Source organism: Glycine soja, chromosome 2 (assembly GCF_004193775.1).
Source record: "Glycine soja cultivar W05 chromosome 2, ASM419377v2, whole genome shotgun sequence".
Lineage (NCBI taxonomy): Eukaryota > Viridiplantae > Streptophyta > Magnoliopsida > Fabales > Fabaceae > Glycine > Glycine soja.
Window position 1 is genome coordinate 42,111,611 of NC_041003.1, and position 22,703 is coordinate 42,134,313.

General features: G+C 31.1%; 1 protein-coding gene and 1 pseudogene across 1 annotated transcript; both read right to left on the minus strand.

The window, feature by feature from the left end:
- Positions 1–9,119: 9,119 nt before the first annotated feature.
- LOC114395419 lies at positions 9,120–10,750 on the minus strand. Its single transcript, XM_028357200.1, has one exon. The coding sequence runs from the start codon at positions 10,669–10,671 to the stop codon at positions 9,625–9,627; it is 1,047 nt and encodes a 348-aa protein (XP_028213001.1). The 5' UTR covers positions 10,672–10,750; the 3' UTR covers positions 9,120–9,624.
- A 5,878-nt stretch (positions 10,751–16,628) lies between these two features.
- On the minus strand, positions 16,629–17,624 carry LOC114376408 (annotated as a pseudogene).
- Positions 17,625–22,703: the final 5,079 nt, after the last annotated feature.

Here is a 22,703-nt window from a genome sequence, read left to right on the forward strand (position 1 = left end):
TATTGCATCTATAATTTTCTATATATCTCTATCTTTTTTATCTTTCTCTTGTTCCCACTTTAACTTCATTTTTAGGTAGATTACGGATATCACTATATATGCTTTAAGAAAATAACAGAAAAATTTATAAAACTATTCACAACAAAATATTTTCACACACACATAGTTATGAAATAATAAGCCTTAATTAACATACTATAGAAAGCTAACTATATCTATCTATCAACTCCAACTGAATCAAACTTTTGGTTTAATTTAGTTTTATTTGTCCAACAGCATTTTGACCAAGGGTTTATTATAAATTACAGTAAGTTTATCAGTGGCCACTTGTCATGATCCCAAGAATCGTAGAGATATTTGAAGATTTAGACCAATTAATTATAGTCCAAATGCATATTCGTGAATTATATATACATATACAGAATACTTACTACTACAATTTCGGAGCTTACATATTGAAGTGCTGTTAACTTATTCACTTTGCATCTTATATATATTCGAAAAACAGATGGTACATCATTGATCTTCTGATCTCACCCCACGTTAAACTATCGTAAACAACACAAACTTTTCTTCTATTCTACAAGAGGTCAATAAGGAATATATGCATCTAAAATATTCTTACTAATATCTTCCCTCGTACCCTAATTAGGTGAGAAGCAGATAGATAAATAGATAAAGCTGGACGGATACATTATTTGGTCACTCCATTATTCACTGACATGAATGTATATTCTTTCTTCCCAGTTTAGTTTAGCTATTGGTTTACCACATTCCTTCCTTCCTTCCTTCCTTCTTCCTAGTGTGGCAGTTTAGTTTAGCTAGGTTACTTTTGTAACAATAAAATAAATAATAAAAAATCTGAACATTATGCATGTGAATATGTCGGGTGGGCCCCACCAAAGGATAACAATGAAGGAGGAAAAATCAACATCCTATGTCAGTGCTCCGGCTGCAAGGAGCAGATGAGACTTTAGATGGTATCACCCAACCAGTAGAAGGCAGAAGGCAGATCATACAGCTGAACTATGCTCAGATAATTAAATATGATCATATATGCTAAGTGCATGACCACAAATTAATTAGTTATATATATATATATATATATATATATATATATATATATATATATATATATATAAAGTTGTTCTAATAATATTTGTTAAGAAATTAAAAGAAAAAATATTTAATGTAAAAATTATAAGAAAATAAAAAAAGTCACGAATAATATAATTTTACGTATTTTAATAAAAATTATTCTTATTTTAATTTTTTAACCAAAGTTCTAAAGGCACTAATTAATATTTATCATATAATTATTTCCATTTTTTCTCTCTCTGGTATATATTGTTTTTTACCTACTCCTTCAAACAGTTGTAGTTTGGATTCATATATACTACGATTTTGACATCTCCATGATGCAATGAGCATGTCTCCCAGGCTCACTATTCGATTCGATCTGTCTCGAATGCATGATGCTTATTAATTCGACCCCACCCTCTTCTAGCTTGTTGCACTGCTCATTTTTAACTTTCTTATGGTGAGCCCCTACCTATTGATCCACATGCCCTTTGCAATAATAAAACAAAAAGGTGAAGGGAGAAGCCAATGATGTATTAAGGGATTCAGGTAAAATTGATTTTGATTAGAGCAAACTTTTGTTCCTTGTTTGTAGAGGTTGATGATACAGGAAGGGTAGGGAGAGACTAGAAAAGTTTTAAAAAAGTTTACATGTTTGTGGATATATTTAGTTACATTTCTAGATTATTTTATGTTATTTTTTAAATGTATTAAAATTATAATGTGACATATATATATTAATAAAAAAATTATATATATTGGATCTTGTCTCATACAGTAAGTTGTATTTAAATTAATTACAATTATAGATATTATATATATAGAATCGTGTCTCATAGTAACTAGTGAGAAAATTTGGTTTTAAAAATTTAGCCAAGGAGAACAAAAACTTTAGGTCTTAAAATAAGCGTGCGGATGTAGCTAGATCCTTGTGGGTTTGGGGAAGAAAATTTCTTCCATAATTTTGATGGCCTTCTTGCTTAACTACCCACACGAACACACAAAGTATTTTATAGTTAGCAATCACTTTGATATCTTAAGTCGTTGCGTAAAATTTCTTAATTTAAGAGGGGTTTGTATTTGATGTATAAAAATGAAGAGAAGAATCTGCAAAGTAGTTTAACTCTTGAAACATCTAAAGCATTTAATACATAAATTGAAGGGATAATAATAATAATAATTTATTAACTGTTTTAATCGGTGAGAATTAAAATGGATACTAAGAATTTATCACTTTTCACACAGTGTATTTAATCAACACTGAGTTAGACCATTTAATTATTATTAACTGTTTTACACTTTGAGAATTAATTTAATGATTAAAAAATTAATGAGATGACACTAATTTTTAGACGAAAAAAAGAGTTTGTTCTTTTCTTTGTATGGCCACGCAATGATGCAATGGCACCGGATTACAGAAACACTGACCTGGATCAAAGAAAGCTTTTGCTTCCAATGCAAATTCCAATATTCAGGTTTCAAAATTTCATAAAGGTAAAAAAAAGGGGGGGAAGAAAGATGCAAGTAAGAAGAAGGGGGAAAAAAGGTGAGACAAAAGTGTGACTGATCTAGCAAATTAGGGTGGACTGTTAGGGCAAAGGAATTTCTCACAGTACCAAACCCTACGGATGGTCTGATTTTTGTCCCTTAAAAGCTGCATGCCTCCCCATTGTCGCTATGCTATCTCTCAACTCTATCATGTCATGTTTCAACAAACAAATAGAAGGCCAAAAAGAAAAACACTAACCTAATAAAAAATTTGGATTACCACAACATTACGTAGATATATATTTATTAGTTTTATTGATGATTGTTTTTTGTTAATAAATTAAATTAATTATTTTTAGTAAAATTTCCTTCCCTCTTAATCATATTCTCAATTTTAAAATTTTATTTAAAGATATCAAACTCAATTCGATCTATTGGACCAATGACTTGTTACCTAATAATAAAAATTTCATTGTCAGCAAACAACACTCAACAGAACTAAAAAGAAAATAAAAAGTACATATTAAAGGTGCATGTCCTAGCTATTAAAATAATGTAATAATCATGGGCTTAAAAATGCAATTAATCATGGTGTTATCATCAGTGTCCTGTGTAATGTATATATTTTTGGATTTGGATTGGATCACAATGGTTAAAGTGCAAATCGTTATGTGGCGAATTGAACACGTACATATTTGAAAAGAAATTAAAACTACCGGTACGGTATATAATATAATTTTAAAAAGGATTTGATTTCCATATAGCTGCTAGTCAATGTAATTTTTTTTAGTTTAATACCACAAGAACATCAATGTAATTTTTTTAGCTTATAAGGTTATAAAAATTATAAGAATCTTCAAGGAATAGATTTTTAATATTTTATATATTTGATCATGGATATATTTTTAAGGGAAGGGCGTGAGACAAAGAAAATTTGAACACGATATATACTGTACAATGAAAACACATGAGGTACTCACTTTCCCTAATGATAAAAGCTACATGAGCAAGGATTCACTCAAAACAAAACATGATAATAAAATTTTGGAAAAAAAAGGGGGGGAATTGAAGAACGATGTAGAAAAAAAGGCATAACCGATAACAGGGAAATATACGTACCTTGAGTCCTGTGAGGCTGTCACTCATTGTACACCATATACGTATTGTGTAGATAACATACCAGTCTTATTTCTATTTTGATAATTAATTATAAACTAAATTAGATGTAAGAAAAGTTTGAGAGTTATTCCTCTTCATAATAGTTATTTTCTATCTAAACACTAGTATTCATGAATGTATATTTGGCTATCGTAACAGTTTTATCGTAAGCTTTGTTTTCTTTTTCTTAAAATAAATAATGCATACACTCACATTATATAAAGATATTTTAAACTATTATTTAATCATAAAATATGTATGATACTTTTTTTAGTTTTTATAATAAATTAATAAATATTTTAAAAGTCATGTTAATAATTATTTTTAGTTATTTAATTGTGTAAAAAATGACACTAATAACATATGTCTATTAAACCTTTTTAACATCCCATCATCAAAGAAGAATAAAGGAATTTTGCTAAAAACCTGGAAGATAAAAAGCTCCAGAGCTTTTCAGATTCGGATATATTTTCCACTCTACTCTAATCTTTCTATGATTCTCTTGGAAAAAAGGAGTATATATTAACGGTCTAAAAAGTTTTACATACTTATATAATTATAATTTTATTATATATGATAAGTTTATTAATTTTTAAAATAATCTAAACAAAAATTTATAATTAAAAAATAATGTCAATTAAATTATGTTAGTGCATAAACATTTGGTTCTCTTACCTTGAAATAAATTCATTTATGGTTAATATCATTTTTTTAAGGCAAAAGATATTTTATTGATATCCTCACCTAATTAGTTTAGCACAAGTGGTGCCCAACTAAGCCAAAATTTATGATGGTTATCATTAATATGATTTCTCCCTTTCATTTCCAACACAACATTATAAAGACATAATAGAATACTAGTACTTTTAATTTAGAGGATGTTTTTGAGTGTCACATTGAACGAAATGAAGTTTAATGTGGTATTTAAATAAGCTAGTAATTGATCCAGTTTAAAATTTTGTTAGCCTGGGCTAACCTATGATGCGGGGTCTGATTAACTTGGAATTGGAAAATTAAAAAATATAAAATAAAATAAAATTATACATTACCTTTTTTAAAATGTATTTCACTTTTAACTTAACCAATATTTCGTATGATGAACTTATATACTAAAAGTTTTTTTCTTGTCTCTACAATTATGATAATTTTGTTAATAACTTATTTATTTAACGAAAGAAAGGTGAAGTGACAATCTCAGATAATATTTAATTATTAGTTTTGTGATATGATGTCATCATCTGATTTATTTTTTTAAAAAAAAATTTTTTAGATCCATGAAATAAGTATTATTTATCAATCTTAAATTGAACTTTAGAGATCAAACATAATAATTTTAAATTTTGGAGGATTAAAATTTATATTTCATATGTTAAATATTCGTGTAGTGAATTTACGGCTAGAGATAGTACATTCTTGGGATAAAAGAACATCCTTTACAGGGATTAAAACCAAAATTTCCTCATTTTATAAGGATTAAAATCAATAATTTTAAATATTAGTGAGATAAAAAAACAAAGAAAAAAATTATAGGGACCAAAATTAAAACATGTCCATTTTTTTAGGCTAAATTTAAAAATATTTAACTATTTAAGTACATTTAAAAGGATTAAATATGATTTGGCTCCTCCAAATATTGGCCCATATTGCTTTGTGCATTTGATTCCTGAAAATTTCAAAATTTTCCTTTTTAGTCCTTTATTTAACCTTTTTTTTTTTTTGTTGAAAGTTTACGCTATTAGTTGTTCTAACATTAGCACTTTCGTTTCTAGCATTAACATTCAATATGCCTTTCAAGGATATAAAAAAAATCATATTGCATCTCTATTATTCCCAAACAAATATATATAACTAAACTCATATATTGTCTTTGTTGTCGATGGAACCAGATACTAGATACTGGGAATAAACATCAACAAGTGCATTAATTGTAATAGTTTGAGCTCCAGCCATATTATCTATAAGAGGTGGAGGTGACTTACATTTAACAACAAAAAAATAAAAAAAAGTTAAATAAATTACTTAAAAAGGAAATTTTGAAAAATTCAGATATCAAATGCAATGAAATTATTTTCAGAAGACTAAAACCAATATAATTTAATATTTGGAGGACTAAAAGCTTATTTAACTCTATTTAAAAATAAGAAATGAATTAAAAAAAACAATGGGTGTACCCACAAATAAATAGACCCAATCTAGTCCAGGCTAAGAATTTAATAATTCATTGTAGGCAATTACTTAGAGCATCCCATTTTTTGCTTGGTGCACCTCCTAAGAAATAATTTACACATTAAACAGATGTTTTTATCCTTCATTACCTTTATCCCACTCAACCTTTCTCAAAGAAACACTAACACCCCATTCCTTATTTTCTTGAGCACCCCAAATCCTTTCACCCCGTCGCACTCACCGTCGTCAGTGAAGCCGTTCCCCGTTATCATACACCGCATTTGTTGGTTAGAGAAGGTGACGCACCATTGCATCCCCTTGCCACACTTTTCTCCATGAAGAAAAAATCAAACCAAAAATAATTAATTTCACACTATTAAAAAATTTAGTTGACATCGTTTAATTTTATTAGTCTCAAGCAAAAAATAATGTCATTTTCAAATTGTCCTTCATTGGAATTTAATATTATAAACAAAAAAGAATCATTAAAAATAAAATTGAAATGAAATGAGGAGTGTTTTAAAAAATGATATTATTAAATAGGATAAAATTAGTTATATTTACTTATATTTAAGTCTAGAGATAATTTTTATGCTTATATTTGAGTTCAGACTCCAAAAGGACTACATTAATAATTTTTGTAACAAACCAACTAAATCAAAACTTAAATAATTTATTCTTAAATTCATTATTATTAAATTTCATTTGTTTAAATTTCAATAATTATTCAAATTTAACAAACCAAAGTAAAATAAGAAATAACGCAATATACTATTTACTACCATTCACGTTCATTATATCTACTATAGATAATATTTTATTCATTTTTAATCATTAAGTTTGTGTTTTTTTAATTTGAATTTCTTTAATATTATAATTTTTTTATTTATAGTATTTATAAGTTTGCGCTTATATATTGATCAAATTTGAAAAAACGCAAACTTAAAGATATAAAATATCTTATAAAGACAAAAATTTAAGAAAAATACAAAAACTTACGAGGTCTAAAATTATAAAAAAAAATTACAAAAATCAAAAATGAAAAAACATTAACTGAGACCGACTAAAAACATGTTTAATCCTAATAATAATAATCAATTTGACAAAAAAATATTTTTACCATGAGATTTTTCCTAATTAAAAAAATAATTTTTAATTTGTAATTTTTTTATGTTGTATAAAAACTATTTAATATTAAAATAATTAAAACTAAAACAAACAAGCAAATGACACATCCCTCCTCCACTCCCAAACTTTCTGACTTTGGGGAAAAGCTTTTTTCCCTCGTTGCCCCTTCTCCCCCCAACTTCCTCTCACTTTGGAGGGAACGTTTTCCCTTTATAAGCTCCTCACTCATTCTCCATTCTCCCCCCAACTAGACAGAAGAAGGTATCTCTCCCAGTACAAATGACCCATGTATTATACACATGAAAGAAAACAACAACTCGACCATTAACACCCCTAACTTGTTCGTTTATCAATATCCAGTAACCACAGTTCGAATACTCCATTTGTCATCTCACCAAAACAAAAAAACTCCATTTGTGAACTTTATCTGTTGCAGGAATGTACCAAGTAAAGTTATATTTTAGATATGTCTTGGTACTTAATAATTTTTTTTAAAAAAATAATAAAATAACTTGGATATGCCACGGATTGGAGTAGTTGCGGCCTGAGATATGGCTGAATTTGCTCTATGTACTTGTTAGATTATTTTCCCCCCCAACAAAAGTGACGAATTTTGTTTCAATTAAAATCAGGGGGGTTTTCCGTTCATTTTTCCCAATTTTGTTTTCCTGTTCAATTAAACTCATTCATCTTTACTTGTGGGATGTAAATTTATTCATTTCTTTTATTACAAATGTTATCTATAGGTATTTGGATTAAAATTTGTAAACTTAAAGTTGAAGTTAAACTTAAGTTTGCAAACTTAGTTTAACAGAACACTCCAAGCCTTGCTTTTACAAAACTGAATCCCAAACTAAGTTCATCATATCAGTGAGACACACACAAACTTAATGTATAATTTCTAAACTTGAAGCTTCTGATTCTTCAAACCTAAATCTCAGGTTGAAGCATCCTCTAAAAATAATTTTCTTGAGAACAGATTACAATGAAACAAGTGCTCTGAAAAAGGTAAATAAGCTTAAGTACAGACAAAACTATATCAAAAGAAGTGAAGAAACTGAAGTGTTTAGACATGGTAATAACTACTACAACAATGATGAACACTATTTAAGTTACAATGAGCGTTATATATGTTCCCAATTTGTATTTTCAAATGGATTCATAAGTTTACAAAGCACTTCATTATCCCAAAAATAGTCATCATGAATATCCAGGATCCAGATTCACAATTTCCATGCATTCCTGCAGTGAGCGAATTGGAACAGTTGGATAAAGATTTTACAGCTCTTATTTTATCTCAGTTAATAGGACTTAAAACTTGTATTCAAATTTTGAATTGATTGATCTTCATCCAACGATTCCAGTCCGTTCACTATGTGCAAGAAGAAAATTGTGACAGTTCACAGTTGCAAAACCAGATCCAAATAGTCATTCCAATGAAATCACATAGCCCAACAAGGAGAAGACCCATAGTAGCTGGCTACAGACAACTCAATTCAAGACTTATTCTAGGACGGTGGCCACCCACTAAGAGCTTATAACTCCCTCTCATTGTGAAGGTACACTCATCCTCTTCTGAGCATTTTTCCTTATTCTCAGCAGTGTCTACTTGGGGGTTAACACGCATGATCAATTCACAAGCCGCCACACACATTACAGAGCAAAGTCAAAATCACTTCAGACTAATTCGGACACATGCATGTTACATTCAACAACTCAATCAGTAATCCAAAATCAACTCTATCAAAATCTAAATCACAAATGGGCATTTAAGCATCAGTTTGGGACAGTAGAGCTTCCCACCCATCTCATGTTAAGAATTTTAAGTGTTTAACATATTGGATTGTCGGTGCAAATCTTCCAAAAGTACATTCAGAATAATAGATACAAAAGTGTTCCTTCTTCTATGGTACATTGAAAACCCTCTAACCCTAACGGTAAAACAAAGGTAATTCAAACATTGAACATCCTCTAATAGGTAAAAGCAATGGTAATTCAAACGTTGAACCAATGGTAAAGCAATGGGAATTCAAATGTTGAACACCCTCTAATGATAAAGAAACGGTAATTCAAACATAACTTACAATTTCATGACTAGATTAAGGAAAATAAAATGGCAGTACCAAATCCATGATGTCCAACCAAGGTTTTAACAAGGGGGTCAAGATCCTCTCCATTTCTTCCAGTGTACAATATAACCACAATTATGATCCCATCAGTCTCATTTACAGGGATCACAATGCAATCCACAACCACAATTCAAAACCATGTTGATGACAGTACAGGTGTTAACTCTCCGGTATGTAGGAGAAGCCAGAGTTTTTATTTTTTATTTTTGTGAAAACCACATAAAATAAAGTTAAGGGCATTAAGGCCCTGTGAATCTAATAATTTCAACTATAGATAACCGGCCACATTGTTTCTCTTCCCCTCCTCATCAACAAGGCATACAATCAAAAACCCATAGCAAAAAAACCAGAGCCAAAAAGATACCCACATTCAAGAGACAGATCATACAAAATAACCAGTTAATCATATCTACAAAAACAACAATTAAACAACACAACAGTACCTACAACAACAATCCAAAACACCCCCTCCTTCTCACGACGGCAATGGATACTTCCTCGGCCGCCCCCGTTTCTTCTTCCCCGTCCCATTCCCCGATCCTACCCCGTTCGGCACCGCCGCCCCCGACCTCGTCAACCTGGTGGCCGCCGCCACCGGTGTCACACTCCCCACGCCATTCTCCGCCGCCACCGGCATCCAATTAGGCAGCGAAGAAGCCGGTTGCTGTGGCGGAGGAGGCGGTGACGGTGGCGCCTCCGCCGCCGAAGGAGCAGCTTCTTCCTCCGGCTGCGGAGGAGAACCGAAGCTGCCAACAACAAACCCCATGGGGAAGAACCCCCAGCAGCAATAATAAGCATCCTGACCGGGAACAAGCGGCGGCAGCGACGGAACCGTTACGCCGTGAAAGGATCTATCACAATTCTGGCACCGCAAGCAACAACCCTCATAAACCCTAGGGTACTCATACAAACGGTAACAGTAAGGACACGCGGTCCAGAAAGTAGAGCTCCTCCTCCTCCTCGAATTCTCGTCCGCGTGGATGTCCTCGCGGGCCGAAGCAGCGCTATTGCGGCCCGCAGTGGGCCCGGGACCGGGACCGGGCCCAGGCCCAGTCCTCCGGACGGGGAGCTTCTCCTGCTGCTGGACCCATCCAGGGACGGACAAATCGACGCGGGAGAAGAAAGAGAGCTCCTTGTCATAAACAGATTTCTTAATAGGGTCGGAGAGTAGGGCCCACGCATCGGCGACGAGCTGGAAGGCGTGGTCGGCGAAGTGGAAGCGGGACTTGTCGGGGTGGAGGAGGAGGGCAAGGCGGCGGTACTGTTTCTTGATCAGGTCCAGGTCGTCGGAGCGGCGGTCCACCTGGAGGACGGCGTACCAGTCGGGGTGGTTGTTGACGCGCTTGTCGGCGGCGAGGAGGACGTCAACTATGGCCAGGATCTGGTCGGAGCCTTCGAGGAGAGGCTCGGTTTCCTGGGCGAGGAAGGCGAACTCTCGAGACCCCACCAGATCGCGGTTCTGGAGGAGCTTCTCCGCGATCCCCAGGAGACGCTCCGCCTCGGCGCGTGTTGCGCTCTGCATTCTGATTGGAAATGGAAGTTGGGTGCTACTCACTCTTTCATCAGGAAAGGGGGCATTTTCTTAAGGTTTGTTTTTTACTATATAGCTAGTCAACTTACATTCACATTCAACTCATGAATGTATCTGTTTACTTTGGGACAATAAAATGAATGCATCTAATAAATGACTTAACCCCATCAATTCACATTAGATTCTTTTACTTTAATCAAAGGTTTTAAATTAGTCCTCAATTTAAATATTCAAATATAAATCCAATAATATATTAAAGTTGGGACTATAAAATATAACAATCAATATTAATAGTAATTTTTTAGGATGAAATAATAATAGGTAATAAAATAGAATATCTAGTATTAAATTTCTCAGCGGTCATTCTCTCAATATTAAAATTAAAAAATTGTCTTTCATTTTATTTTTAAGATTTTTTTTAAAAAAAATCATAATTAAAAATGTCAATTATACTCTTAATTTTTATTGAATTAAAAAATCATAATTTTTGAATTTTTAAAAGACTTTGATTTTTATTTATCTATCATTTTCAAAGTTTAAAATAATCTTAATTATTTATTTGATAATTATACAGTTAATTTTTTTTATCTAATCTTAATTAATTTATATATATACATTTATTGTGAAAAGCTAAAATAAGAAATCTCATAATTATTCTATAAGATTCAAGAAAAAATATTATATTTTTTAGTTTTTACGTAAAAAATTTAAAGGCAGATAAAAAAGGATTGAGAGAGTAATTTTAATTAATTTTAATTAATAAGAATGAGTGCATTAGAATTTAGAAATAGTAAATCAATACCACTACTTTGTTTTCTTTATTATTTTGTTTTCGAATAGGTGTGTAAGTACGTTAGTATAAAAATTTGTTAACTGTGTAAAAAATAAATGATAAACATAAAAATTAAACTTTTTATTAATTAAATGAAATGTACGGAGTCTTGTCAAATATATTGGTATTTTTTTTATCATTATGACATTAATGTCAACTATCTATTAAATTGGTTAATTTTGTAAAATTCACTTTCATTCATTCATTTATTAATATTTTTTGTCTGTTAAAAAAACTTACAACAACAAACATGATGGGAGTCAGTAGAAAGACATAAATATTATTAATTTCAGAAATATTATCGATAATTTGAGAAATCATTAAAAATTATTCAAATTTTAATATATATCTAATGTAAGTATTAATATATATATATATATTCATCAAATTTTAAAATAATTAATTTTATTTAATAGTATATTTATATATATAAATTATGATGAAAAATCATACATTTAATAAATTTATATTTCAATTATTAAATTTAATAAATATATTATATTTAATAAATACAATAATTAATAGGTTACCAAAAAAATACAATGATTAATAATATTTAAATAAAAAAATTCATTTATATATTTATAAAAAATACTAAATTAATAATATTAAATAATACATTTTTATTAACAACAATCATAATCAATCGATTGAGAACTTAGGCATGCTTAACTTTGTAAAAGTCATTCTTTTTTAGTTATTTATTAATCATTTTTCTTCAGTGAAAAAAAATATAGGGCAACAAATATGATTGGAATCAGTAGAAAGAAAGAAATATGATTAATTTCAAAAATATTATGGAAAATTGTAGAAAAAACATTAAAAATTATTCAAAAATTTAATATACATTTAATGTAAGTATTAATATATATATATATATATATATGTATCAAATTTCAAAATAATTAATTTTTATTTAATAATATATTTTATATACAGAAATTATGATGAAAAATCATTAATCTAATAAATTTATATTTTAATTATTAAATTTAATAAATACAATAATTAATAAGTTACCTGAAACATAAATGATTAATAATATTAAAATTAAAAAAATCATTTATATATTTATAAAAAAGTACTAAATTAATAATATTAATTGATACATTTTTTATTAACAACAATCATAATCACTCGATTCAGGATTTAATCACACATAAGGCTCTTCATCCATTTCTAAGAGTGTATTTTGTGAAATATCAAACCAAATATTTTTCATAAATTCAATGTGTGTTGTTAACTAAATTACACCCATTGATTATATTAATTGGTACATTTGTGCTGTCAAAGAAAGTGATAGTGTCTATGCTTTTTTTTTTTCTTAACCATAGTGTCTATGTAATAAATATTATTGACATGGACAATTTCTTTTCATCATGATTAACAAGGACAATTTAGTTGTTCGTTAAATTTAGTCAATTTCATTAAATTTTATTAGATCTAATGATTATTGTGAAGTTTATGTTTTGATTAATGATTATAATATGTTGAAGTCTTTTTTACTTATACTACCTTTGTATTTAACAAAGATTTTGACTTAGTTGATTGATTAAAATGTGTGAGTATTATAAACTTTTAATATCGTATTCAATTCTTACATATAAAAAAATATTTCTTCCATTTCTAAATCTAAAACATTTTTAACTAATTCACACCTTTTAAGAAAGTTGATTAATATAATTAGTAATATTAAATTTATTAATAATTTGTATTATTTTATAAAAAATTCCCTTAAGTTTATTAGGACTCATAATTCCTCTCATTCCATTAATTTATTTTTACACCTAATTAATTAATGTTAGTTAATCTTTTTATTCAATGCTTATAAGAAAGATAATATATTTATTTTTTAAATATATAATATTTATTGTGAAATAATAAAGGATATTTGAGTTAAAAAATAATTAATAAAAAGGACAAATTAAAAAAGTCTTATAAAAGAAGACAAATAAAATTAAAAAAAATTATATTTAGGGATGGAGGGAGTATAAAATTAATGTTGATGATTAAATTTTATATAGATAATTAACCTGATTTAATTCCAAACCAAAGAACTTTATACATGAAACGAGAAGGATAGACTGACAAGCATGTCAGCTACCTTATTAAAGAGCGTGGGCATAACAAAAGGAGAAACTCCTTGCAAGGTATTTGCAATCTTCAAACAGTAACAATGACCCCTCATGTTTTCCTTTCTTCCTAGCAAGATTCAGTTTCTGACAATCTTTCTCAAACATAACATATGAAAACGAAGAGTGTTTAGTCGTCTCAATAGCCCACCGCAGGTACAACACTTCAGGAACATCAGATGGCATAGTTTCAACGAGAAAATTTGTTGTTGTGGCCAACAACTCTCCTCTATGGTCCCGAAAAATGATACCAAAGCATGTTTCACGCGATCCCTTAACAAAGCATCAATATTGCACTTCACTATATTATGAATAGGAGTTTTAGTTTCCACTTTAAATCCTAAGGTGATGAGTTGTTCTTGAGGGGTCTGATTTTTGGGGTTGCTCATGGTGACACTATCATCCCGAGCCAACACTTGATCAATAGATATCCACTTACCTTCAAACCCAAATATTCCTCCTTGCCAAATTGTCGAAATGAAGTTTTAAAAATTTGCCACAATTTCGGTTCTGTCTCTTCTAACCACTGCTTCAGCCAGTCAGAAATGACTAGACATGATCTTGAATCCTTACCCCCACCTCGAAGCAAACCAAATCTTCATTGCTTCTACACAATCTACCAGGGCTTGACTGTGAGGTAGTGCTTGCAAGCCTTCCACATTATGTTCCTGCAACGGGGAATACAAGAGATTTTCCACACCTTTTTCCAGAAAGACCTCATGTCGATCTAAACTCGATGTAGCATTGTTTGGGCGGAGTCTCTCGAACGTCATATGGTATTGAGAATTGACCTTATAAAGGCCATTTTCAACATGTTTCCATATCATTTGATCCTCCATTGTGGCAAACTGATATTGCACCAATAGTTGTAGTTATCTCTTAGGGAAAGACAGTTTAAAAAAAATATTTAGGGCTTAAAACGAGACTATGAATTAATTAAATGGTCAGGAGCATTTGGGATCCACCTATCCCCTCAATTAAACTCATTCATCTTTACTTGTGGGATGTAAATTTATCATTTCTTTTATTACAAATGTTATCTAGGTATTTGGATTAAAATTTGTAAACTTAAAGTTGAAGTTAAACTTAAGTTTGCAAACTTAGTTTAACAGAACACTCCAAGCCTTGCTTTTACAAAACTGAATCCCAAACTAAGTTCATCATATCAGTGAGACACACACAAACTTAATGTTATAATTTCTAACTTGAAGCTTCTGATTCTTCAAACCTAAATCTCAGGTTGAAGCATCCTCTAAAAATAATTTTCTTGAGAACAGATTACAATGAAACAAGTGCTCTGAAAAAGGTAAATAAGCTTAAGTACAGACAAAAACTATATCAAAAGAAGTGAAGAAACTGAAGTGTTTAGACATGGTAATAACTACTACAACAATGATGAACACTATTTAAGTTACAATGAGCGTTATATATGTTCCCAATTTGTATTTTCAAATGGATTCATAAGTTTACAAAGCACTTCATTATCCCAAAAATAGTCATCATGAATATCCAGGATCCAGATTCACAATTTCCATGCATCCTGCAGTGAGCGAATTGGAACAGTTGGATAAAGATTTTACAGCTCATATTTTATCTCAGTTAATAGGACTTAAAACTTGTATTCAAATTTTGAATTGATTGATCTTCATCCAACGATTCCAGTCCGTTCACTATGTGCAAGAAGAAAATTGTGACAGTTTACAGTTGCAAAACCAGATCCAAATAGTCATTCCAATGAAATCACATAGCCCACAAGAGAAGACCCATAGTAGCTGGCTACAGACAACTCATTCAAGATTATTTCTAGGACGGTGGCCACCCACTAAGAGCTTATAACTCCCTCTCATTGTGAAGGTACACTCATCCTCTTCTGAGCATTTTTCCTTATTCTCAGCAGTGTCTACTTGGGGGTTAACACGCATGATCAATTCACAAGCCGCCACACACATTACAGAGCAAAGTCAAAAATCACTTCAGACTAATTCGAACATGCATGTTACATTCAACAACTCAATCAGTAATCCAAAATCAACTCTATCAAAATCTAAATCACAAATGGCATTTAAGCATCAGTTTGGGACAGTAGAGCTTCCCACCCATCTCATGTTAAGAATTTTAAGTGTTTAACATATTGGATTGTCGGTGCAATCTTCCAAAAGTAAATTCAGAATAATAGATACAAAAGTGTTCCTTCTTCTATGGTACATTGAAAACCCTCTAACCCTAACGGTAAACAAAGGTAATTCAAACATTGAACATCCTCTAATAGGTAAAGCAATTGTAATTCAAACGTTGAACCAATGGTAAAGCAATGGGAATTCAAATGTTGAACACCCTCTAATGATAAAGAAACGGTAATTCAAACATAACTTACAATTTCATGACTAGATTAAGGAAACATAAAATGGCAGTACCAAATCCATGTAGTCCAACCAAGGTTTTTACAAGGGGGTCAAGATCCTCTCCATTTCTCCAGTGTACAATATAACCACTATGATCCCATCAGTTCTCATTTAAGGGATCACAATGCAATCCACAACCACAATTCAAAACCATGTTGATGACATACAGGTGTTAACTCTCCGGTATGTAGGAGAAGCCAGAGTTTTATTTTTTATTTTGTGAAAACCACATAAAATAAAGTTAAGGCATTAAGGCCCTGTGATCTATATAATTTCAACTATAGATAACGGCCACATTGTTTCTCTTCCCCTCCTCATCAACAAGGCATACAATCAAAAACCCATAGCAAAAAAACCAGAGCAAAAAAGATACCCACATTCAAGAGACAGATCATACAAAAATAACCAGTTAATCATATCTACAAAAACAACAATTAAACACAACACAACAGTACCTACAACAACAATCCAAAACACCCCTCCTTCTCACGACGGCAATGGATACTTCCTCGGCCGCCCCGTTTCTTCTTCCCCGTCCCATTCCCCGATCCTACCCCGTTCGCACCGCCGCCCCCGACCTCGTCAACCTGGTGGCCGCCGCCACCGTGTCACACTCCCCACGCCATTCTCCGCCGCCACCGGCATCCAATTAGGCAGCGAAGAAGCCGGTTGCTGTGGCGGAGGAGGCGGTGACGGTGGCGCCTCCGCCGCCGAAGGAGCAGCTTCTTCCTCCGGCTGCGGAGGAGAAACCGAAGCTGCCAACAACAAACCCCATGGGAAGAACCCCCAGCAGCAATAATAAGCATCCTGACGGGAACAAGCGCGCAGCGACGAACCGTTACGCCGTGAAAGGATCTATCACAATTCTGGCACGCAGCAACAACAACCCTCATAAACCTAGGGTACTCATACAAACGGTAACAGTAAGGAACACGCGGTCCAGAAAAGTAGAGCTCCTCCTCCTCCTCGAATTCTCGTCCGCGTGATGTCCTCGCGGGCCGAAGCAGCGCTATTGCGGCCCGCAGTGGGCCCGGGACCGGGACCGGCCAGGCCCAGTCCTCCGGACGGGAGCTTCTCCTGCTGCTGCGGCATCCAGGGACGGACAATCGACGCGGAGAAGAAAGAGAAGCTCGCTTGTCATAAACAGATTTCTTAATAGGGTCGGGAGAGTAGGGCCCACGCATCGGCGACGAGCTGGAAGGCGTGGTCGGCGAAGTGAAGCGGGACTTGTCGGGTGGAGGAGGAGGGCAAGGCGGCGGTACTGTTTCTTGATCAGGTCCAGGTCGTCGGAGCGGCGGTCCACCTGGAGGACGGCCGTACCAGTCGGGGTGGTTGTTGACGCGCTTGTCGGCGGCGAGGAGGACGTCAACTATGGCCAGGATCTGGTCGGAGCCTTCGAGGAGAGGCTCGGTTTCCTGGGCGAGGAAGGCGAACTCTCGAGACCCCACCAGATGCGGTTCTGGAGGAGTTTCTCCGCGATCCCAGGAGACGCTCCGCCTCGGCGCGTGTTGCGCTCTGCATTCTGATTGGAAATGGAAGTTGGGTGCTACTCACTCTTTCATCAGGAAAGGGGGCATTTTCTTAGGTTTTGTTTTTTACTATATAGCTAGTCAACTTACATTCACATTTCAACTCATGAATGTATCTGTTTACTTTGGGACAATAAAATGAATGCATCTAATAAATGACTTAACCCCATCAATTCACATTAGATTCTTTTACTTTAATCAAAGGTTTTAAATAGTCCTCAATTTAAATATTCAAATATAAATCCAATAATAATTTAAAGTTGGACTATAAAATATAACAATCAATATTAATAGTAATTTTTTAGGATGAAATAATAATAGGTAATAAAATAGAATATCTAGTATTAAATTTCTCAGCGGTCATTCTCTCAATATTAAAATTAAAAATTTCTTTCATTTTAGTTTTAAGATTTTTTTTAAAAAAAATCATAATTAAAAATGTCAATTATACTCTTAATTTTTATTGAATTAAAAAATCATAATTTTTGATTTTTAAAAGACTTTGATTTTTATTTATCTATCATTTTCAAAGTTTAAAATAATCTTAATTATTTATTTGATAATTATACAGTTAATTTTTTTATCTAATCTTAATTAATTTATATATATACATTTATTGTGAAAAGCTAAATAAGAAATCTCATAATTATTCTATAAGATTCAAGAAAAAATATTATATTTTTTAGTTTTTACGAAAAAATTAAAGGCAGATAAAAAAGGATTGAGAGAGTAATTTTAATAATTTTAATTAATAAGAATGAGTGCATTAGAATTTAGAAATAGTAATCAATACCACTACTTTTTTTCTTTATTATTGTTTTCGAATAGGTGTGTAAGTACGTTAGTATAAAAATTTGTTAACTGTGTAAAAAATAAATGATAAACATAAAAATTAAACTTTTTATTAATTAATGAAATGTACGGAGTCTTGTCAAAATATATTGGTATTTTTATCATTATGACATTAATGTCAACTATCTATTAAATTGCGTTAATTTTGTAAATCACTTTCATTCATTCATTTATTAATATTTTTTGTCTGTTAAAAAAACTTACAAACAACAACACTGATGGGAGTCAGTAGAAAGACATAAATATTATTAATTTCAGAAATATTATCGATAATTTGGAAATCATTAAAAATTATTCAAAATTTTAAATATATCTAATGTAAGTATTAATATATATATATATATTCATCAAATTTAAAATAATTAATTATTTAATAGTATATTTATATATATAAATTATGATGAAAAAGCATACATTTAATAATTTATATTTCATTATTAAATTTAATAAATATATTATATTTAATAAATACATAATATTTAGGTTACCAAAAAAATACAATGATTAATAATATTTAATAAAAAAATTCATTTTATATTTATAAAAATACTAAATTAATATATTAAATAATACATTTTTGATTAAAATCAATAATTTTAAATATTAGTGAGATAAAAACAAAGAAAAAAATTATAGGGACCAAAATTAAAACATGTCCATTTTTTTAGGCTAAATTTAAAAATATTTAACTATTTAAGTACATTTAAAGGATTAAATATGATTTGGCTCCTCCAAATATTGGCCCATATTGCTTTGTGCATTTGATTCCTGAAAATTTCAAATTTTCCTTTTTAGTCCTTTATTTAACCTTTTTTTTTTTTTGTTGAAAGTTTACGCTATTAGTTGTTCTAACATTAGCACTTTCGTTTCTAGCATTAACATTCAATATGCCTTTCAAGGATATAAAAAAATCATATTGCATCTCTATATTCCCAAACAAATATATATAACTAAACTCATATATTGTCTTGTTGTCGATGGAACCAGATACTAGATACTGGGAATAAACATCAACAGTGCATTAATTGTAATAGTTTGAGCTCCAGCCATATTATCTATAAGGTAGAGGTGACTTACATTTAACAACAAAAAAATAAAAAAAAGTTAAATAAATTACTTAAAAAGGAAATTTTGAAAATTCAGATATCAAATGCAATGAAATTATTTTCAGAAGACTAAACCAATATAATTTAATATTTGGAGGACTAAAAGCTTATTTAACTCTATTTAAAAATAAGAAATGAATTAAAAAAAACAATGGGTGTAACCCACAAATAAATAGACCCAATCTAGTCCAGGCTAAGAATTTAATAATTCATTGTAGGCAATTACTTAGAGCATCCCATTTTTTGCTTGGTGCACCTCCTAAGAAATAATTTACACATTAAACAGATGTTTTTATCCTTCATTACCTTTATCCCACTCAACCTTTCTCAAAGAAACACTAACACCCCATTCCTTATTTTCTTGAGCACCCCAAATCCTTTCACCCGTCGCACTCACCGTCGTCAGTGAAGCCGTTCCCCGTTATCATACACCGCATTTGTTGGTTAGAGAAGGTGACGCACCATTGCATCCCCTTGCCACACTTTTCTCCATGAAGAAAAAATCAAACCAAAAATAATTAATTTCACACTATTAAAAAATTTAGTTGACATCGTTTAATTTTATTAGTCTCAAGCAAAAAATAATGTCATTTTCAAATTGCCTTCATTGGAATTTAATATTATAAACAAAAAGAATCATTAAAAATAAAATTGAAATGAAATGAGGAGTGTTTTAAAAAATGATATTATTAAATAGGATAAAATAGTTATATTTACTTATATTTAAGTCTAGAGATAATTTTTATGCTTATATTTGAGTTCAGACTCCAAAAGGACTACATTAATAATTTTTGTAACAAACCAACTAAATCAAATTCAAACTTATTACTTAAATAATTTATTCTTAAATTCATTATTATTAAATTTCATTTGTTAAATTTCAATAATTATTCAAATTTAACAAACCAAAGTAAAATAAGAAATAACGCAATATACTATTTACTACCATTCACGTTCATTATATCTACTATAGATAATATTTTATTCATTTTTAATCATTAAGTTTGTGTTTTTTTTAATTTGAATTTCTTTAATATTATAATTTTTTTATTTATAGTATTCATAAGTTTGCGCTTATATATTGATCAATTTGAAAAAACACAAACTTACATAAACTAAAAATGTATAAAATATCTTATAAAGACTAAAATTTAAGAAAAATACAAAAACTTACAAGGTCTAAAATTATAAAAAAAATTACAAAAATCAAAAATGAAAAAACATTAACTGAGACCGACTAAAAACATGTTTAATCCTAATAATAATAATCAATTTGACAAAAAAATATTTTACCATGAGATTTTTCCTAATTAAAAAAAATAATTTTTAATTTGTAATTTTTTTATGTTGTATAAAAACTATTTAATATTAAAATAATTAAAACTAAAACAAACAAGCAAATGACACATCCCTCCTCCACTCCCAAACTTTCTGACTTGGGGAAAAGCTTTTTTCCCTCGTTGCCCCTTCTCCCCCAACTTCCTCTCACTTTGGAGGGAACGTTTTCCCTTTATAAGCTCCTCACTCATTCTCCATTCTCCCCCCAACTAGACAGAAGAAGGTATCTCTCCCAGTACAAATGACCCATGTATTATACACAAGAAAGAAAACAACAACTCGACCATTAACACCCCTAACTTGTTCGTTTATCAATATCCAGTAACCACAGTTCGAATACTCCATTTGTCATCTCACCAAAACAAAAAAACTCCATTTGTGAACTTTATCTGTTGCAGGAATGTACCAAGTAAAGTTATATTTTAGATATGTCTTGGTACTTAATAATTTTTTTTTTAAAAATAATAAAATAACTTGGATATGCCACGGATTGGAGTAGTTGCGGCCTGAGATATGGCTGAATTTGCTCTATGTACTTGTTAGATTATTTTCCCCCCCAACAAAAGTGACGAATTTTGTTTCAATTAAAATCAGGGGGGTTTTCCGTTCATTTTTCCCAATTTTGTTTTCCTGTTCAATTAAACTCATTCATCTTTACTTGTGGGATGCAAATTTATTCATTTCTTTTATTACAAATGTTATCTATAGGTATTTGGATTAAAATTTGTAAACTTAAAGTTGAAGTTAAACTTAAGTTTGCAAACTTAGTTTAACAGAACACTCCAAGCCTTGCTTTACAAAACTGAATCCCAAACTAAGTTCATCATATCAGTGAGACACACACAAACTTAATGTATAATTTCTAAACTTGAAGCTTCTGATTCTTCAAACCTAAATCTCAGGTTGAAGCATCCTCTAAAAATAATTTTCTTGAGAACAGATTACAATGAAACAAGTGCTCTGAAAAAGGTAAATAAGCTTAAGTACAGACAAAACTATATCAAAAGAAGTGAAGAAACTGAAGTGTTTAGACATGGTAATAACTACTACAACAATGATGAACACTATTTAAGTTACAATGAGCGTTATATATGTTCCCAATTTGTATTTTCAAATGGATTCATAAGTTTACAAAGCACTTCATTATCCCAAAAATAGTCATCATGAATATCCAGGATCCAGATTCACAATTTCCATGCATTCCTGCAGTGAGCGAATTGGAACAGTTGGATAAAGATTTTACAGCTCATATTTTATCTCAGTTAATAGGACTTAAAACTTGTATTCAAATTTTGAATTGATTGATCTTCATCCAACGATTCCAGTCCGTTCACTATGTGCAAGAAGAAAATTGTGACAGTTCACAGTTGCAAAACCAGATCCAAATAGTCATTCCAATGAAATCACATAGCCCAACAAGGAGAAGACCCATAGTAGCTGGCTACAGACAACTCAATTCAAGACTTATTCTAGGACGGTGGCCACCCACTAAGAGCTTATAACTCCCTCTCATTGTGAAGGTACACTCATCCTCTTCTGAGCATTTTTCCTTATTCTCAGCAGTGTCTACTTGGGGGTTAACACGCATGATCAATTCACAAGCCGCCACACACATTACAGAGCAAAGTCAAAATCACTTCAGACTAATTCGGAAACATGCATGTTACATTCAACAACTCAATCAGTAATCCAAAATCAACTCTATCAAAATCTAAATCACAAATGGGCATTTAAGCATCAGTTTGGGACAGTAGAGCTTCCCACCCATCTCATGTTAAGAATTTTAAGTGTTTAACATATTGGATTGTCGGTGCAAATCTTCCAAAAGTAAA

What these genes read in the sequence shown, in the direction of transcription:
- LOC114395419 (XM_028357200.1), bottom strand. Translation starts at nt 10,671, where the DNA reads ATGCAGAGCGCAACACGCGCCGAGGCGGAGCGTCTCCTGGGGATCGCG.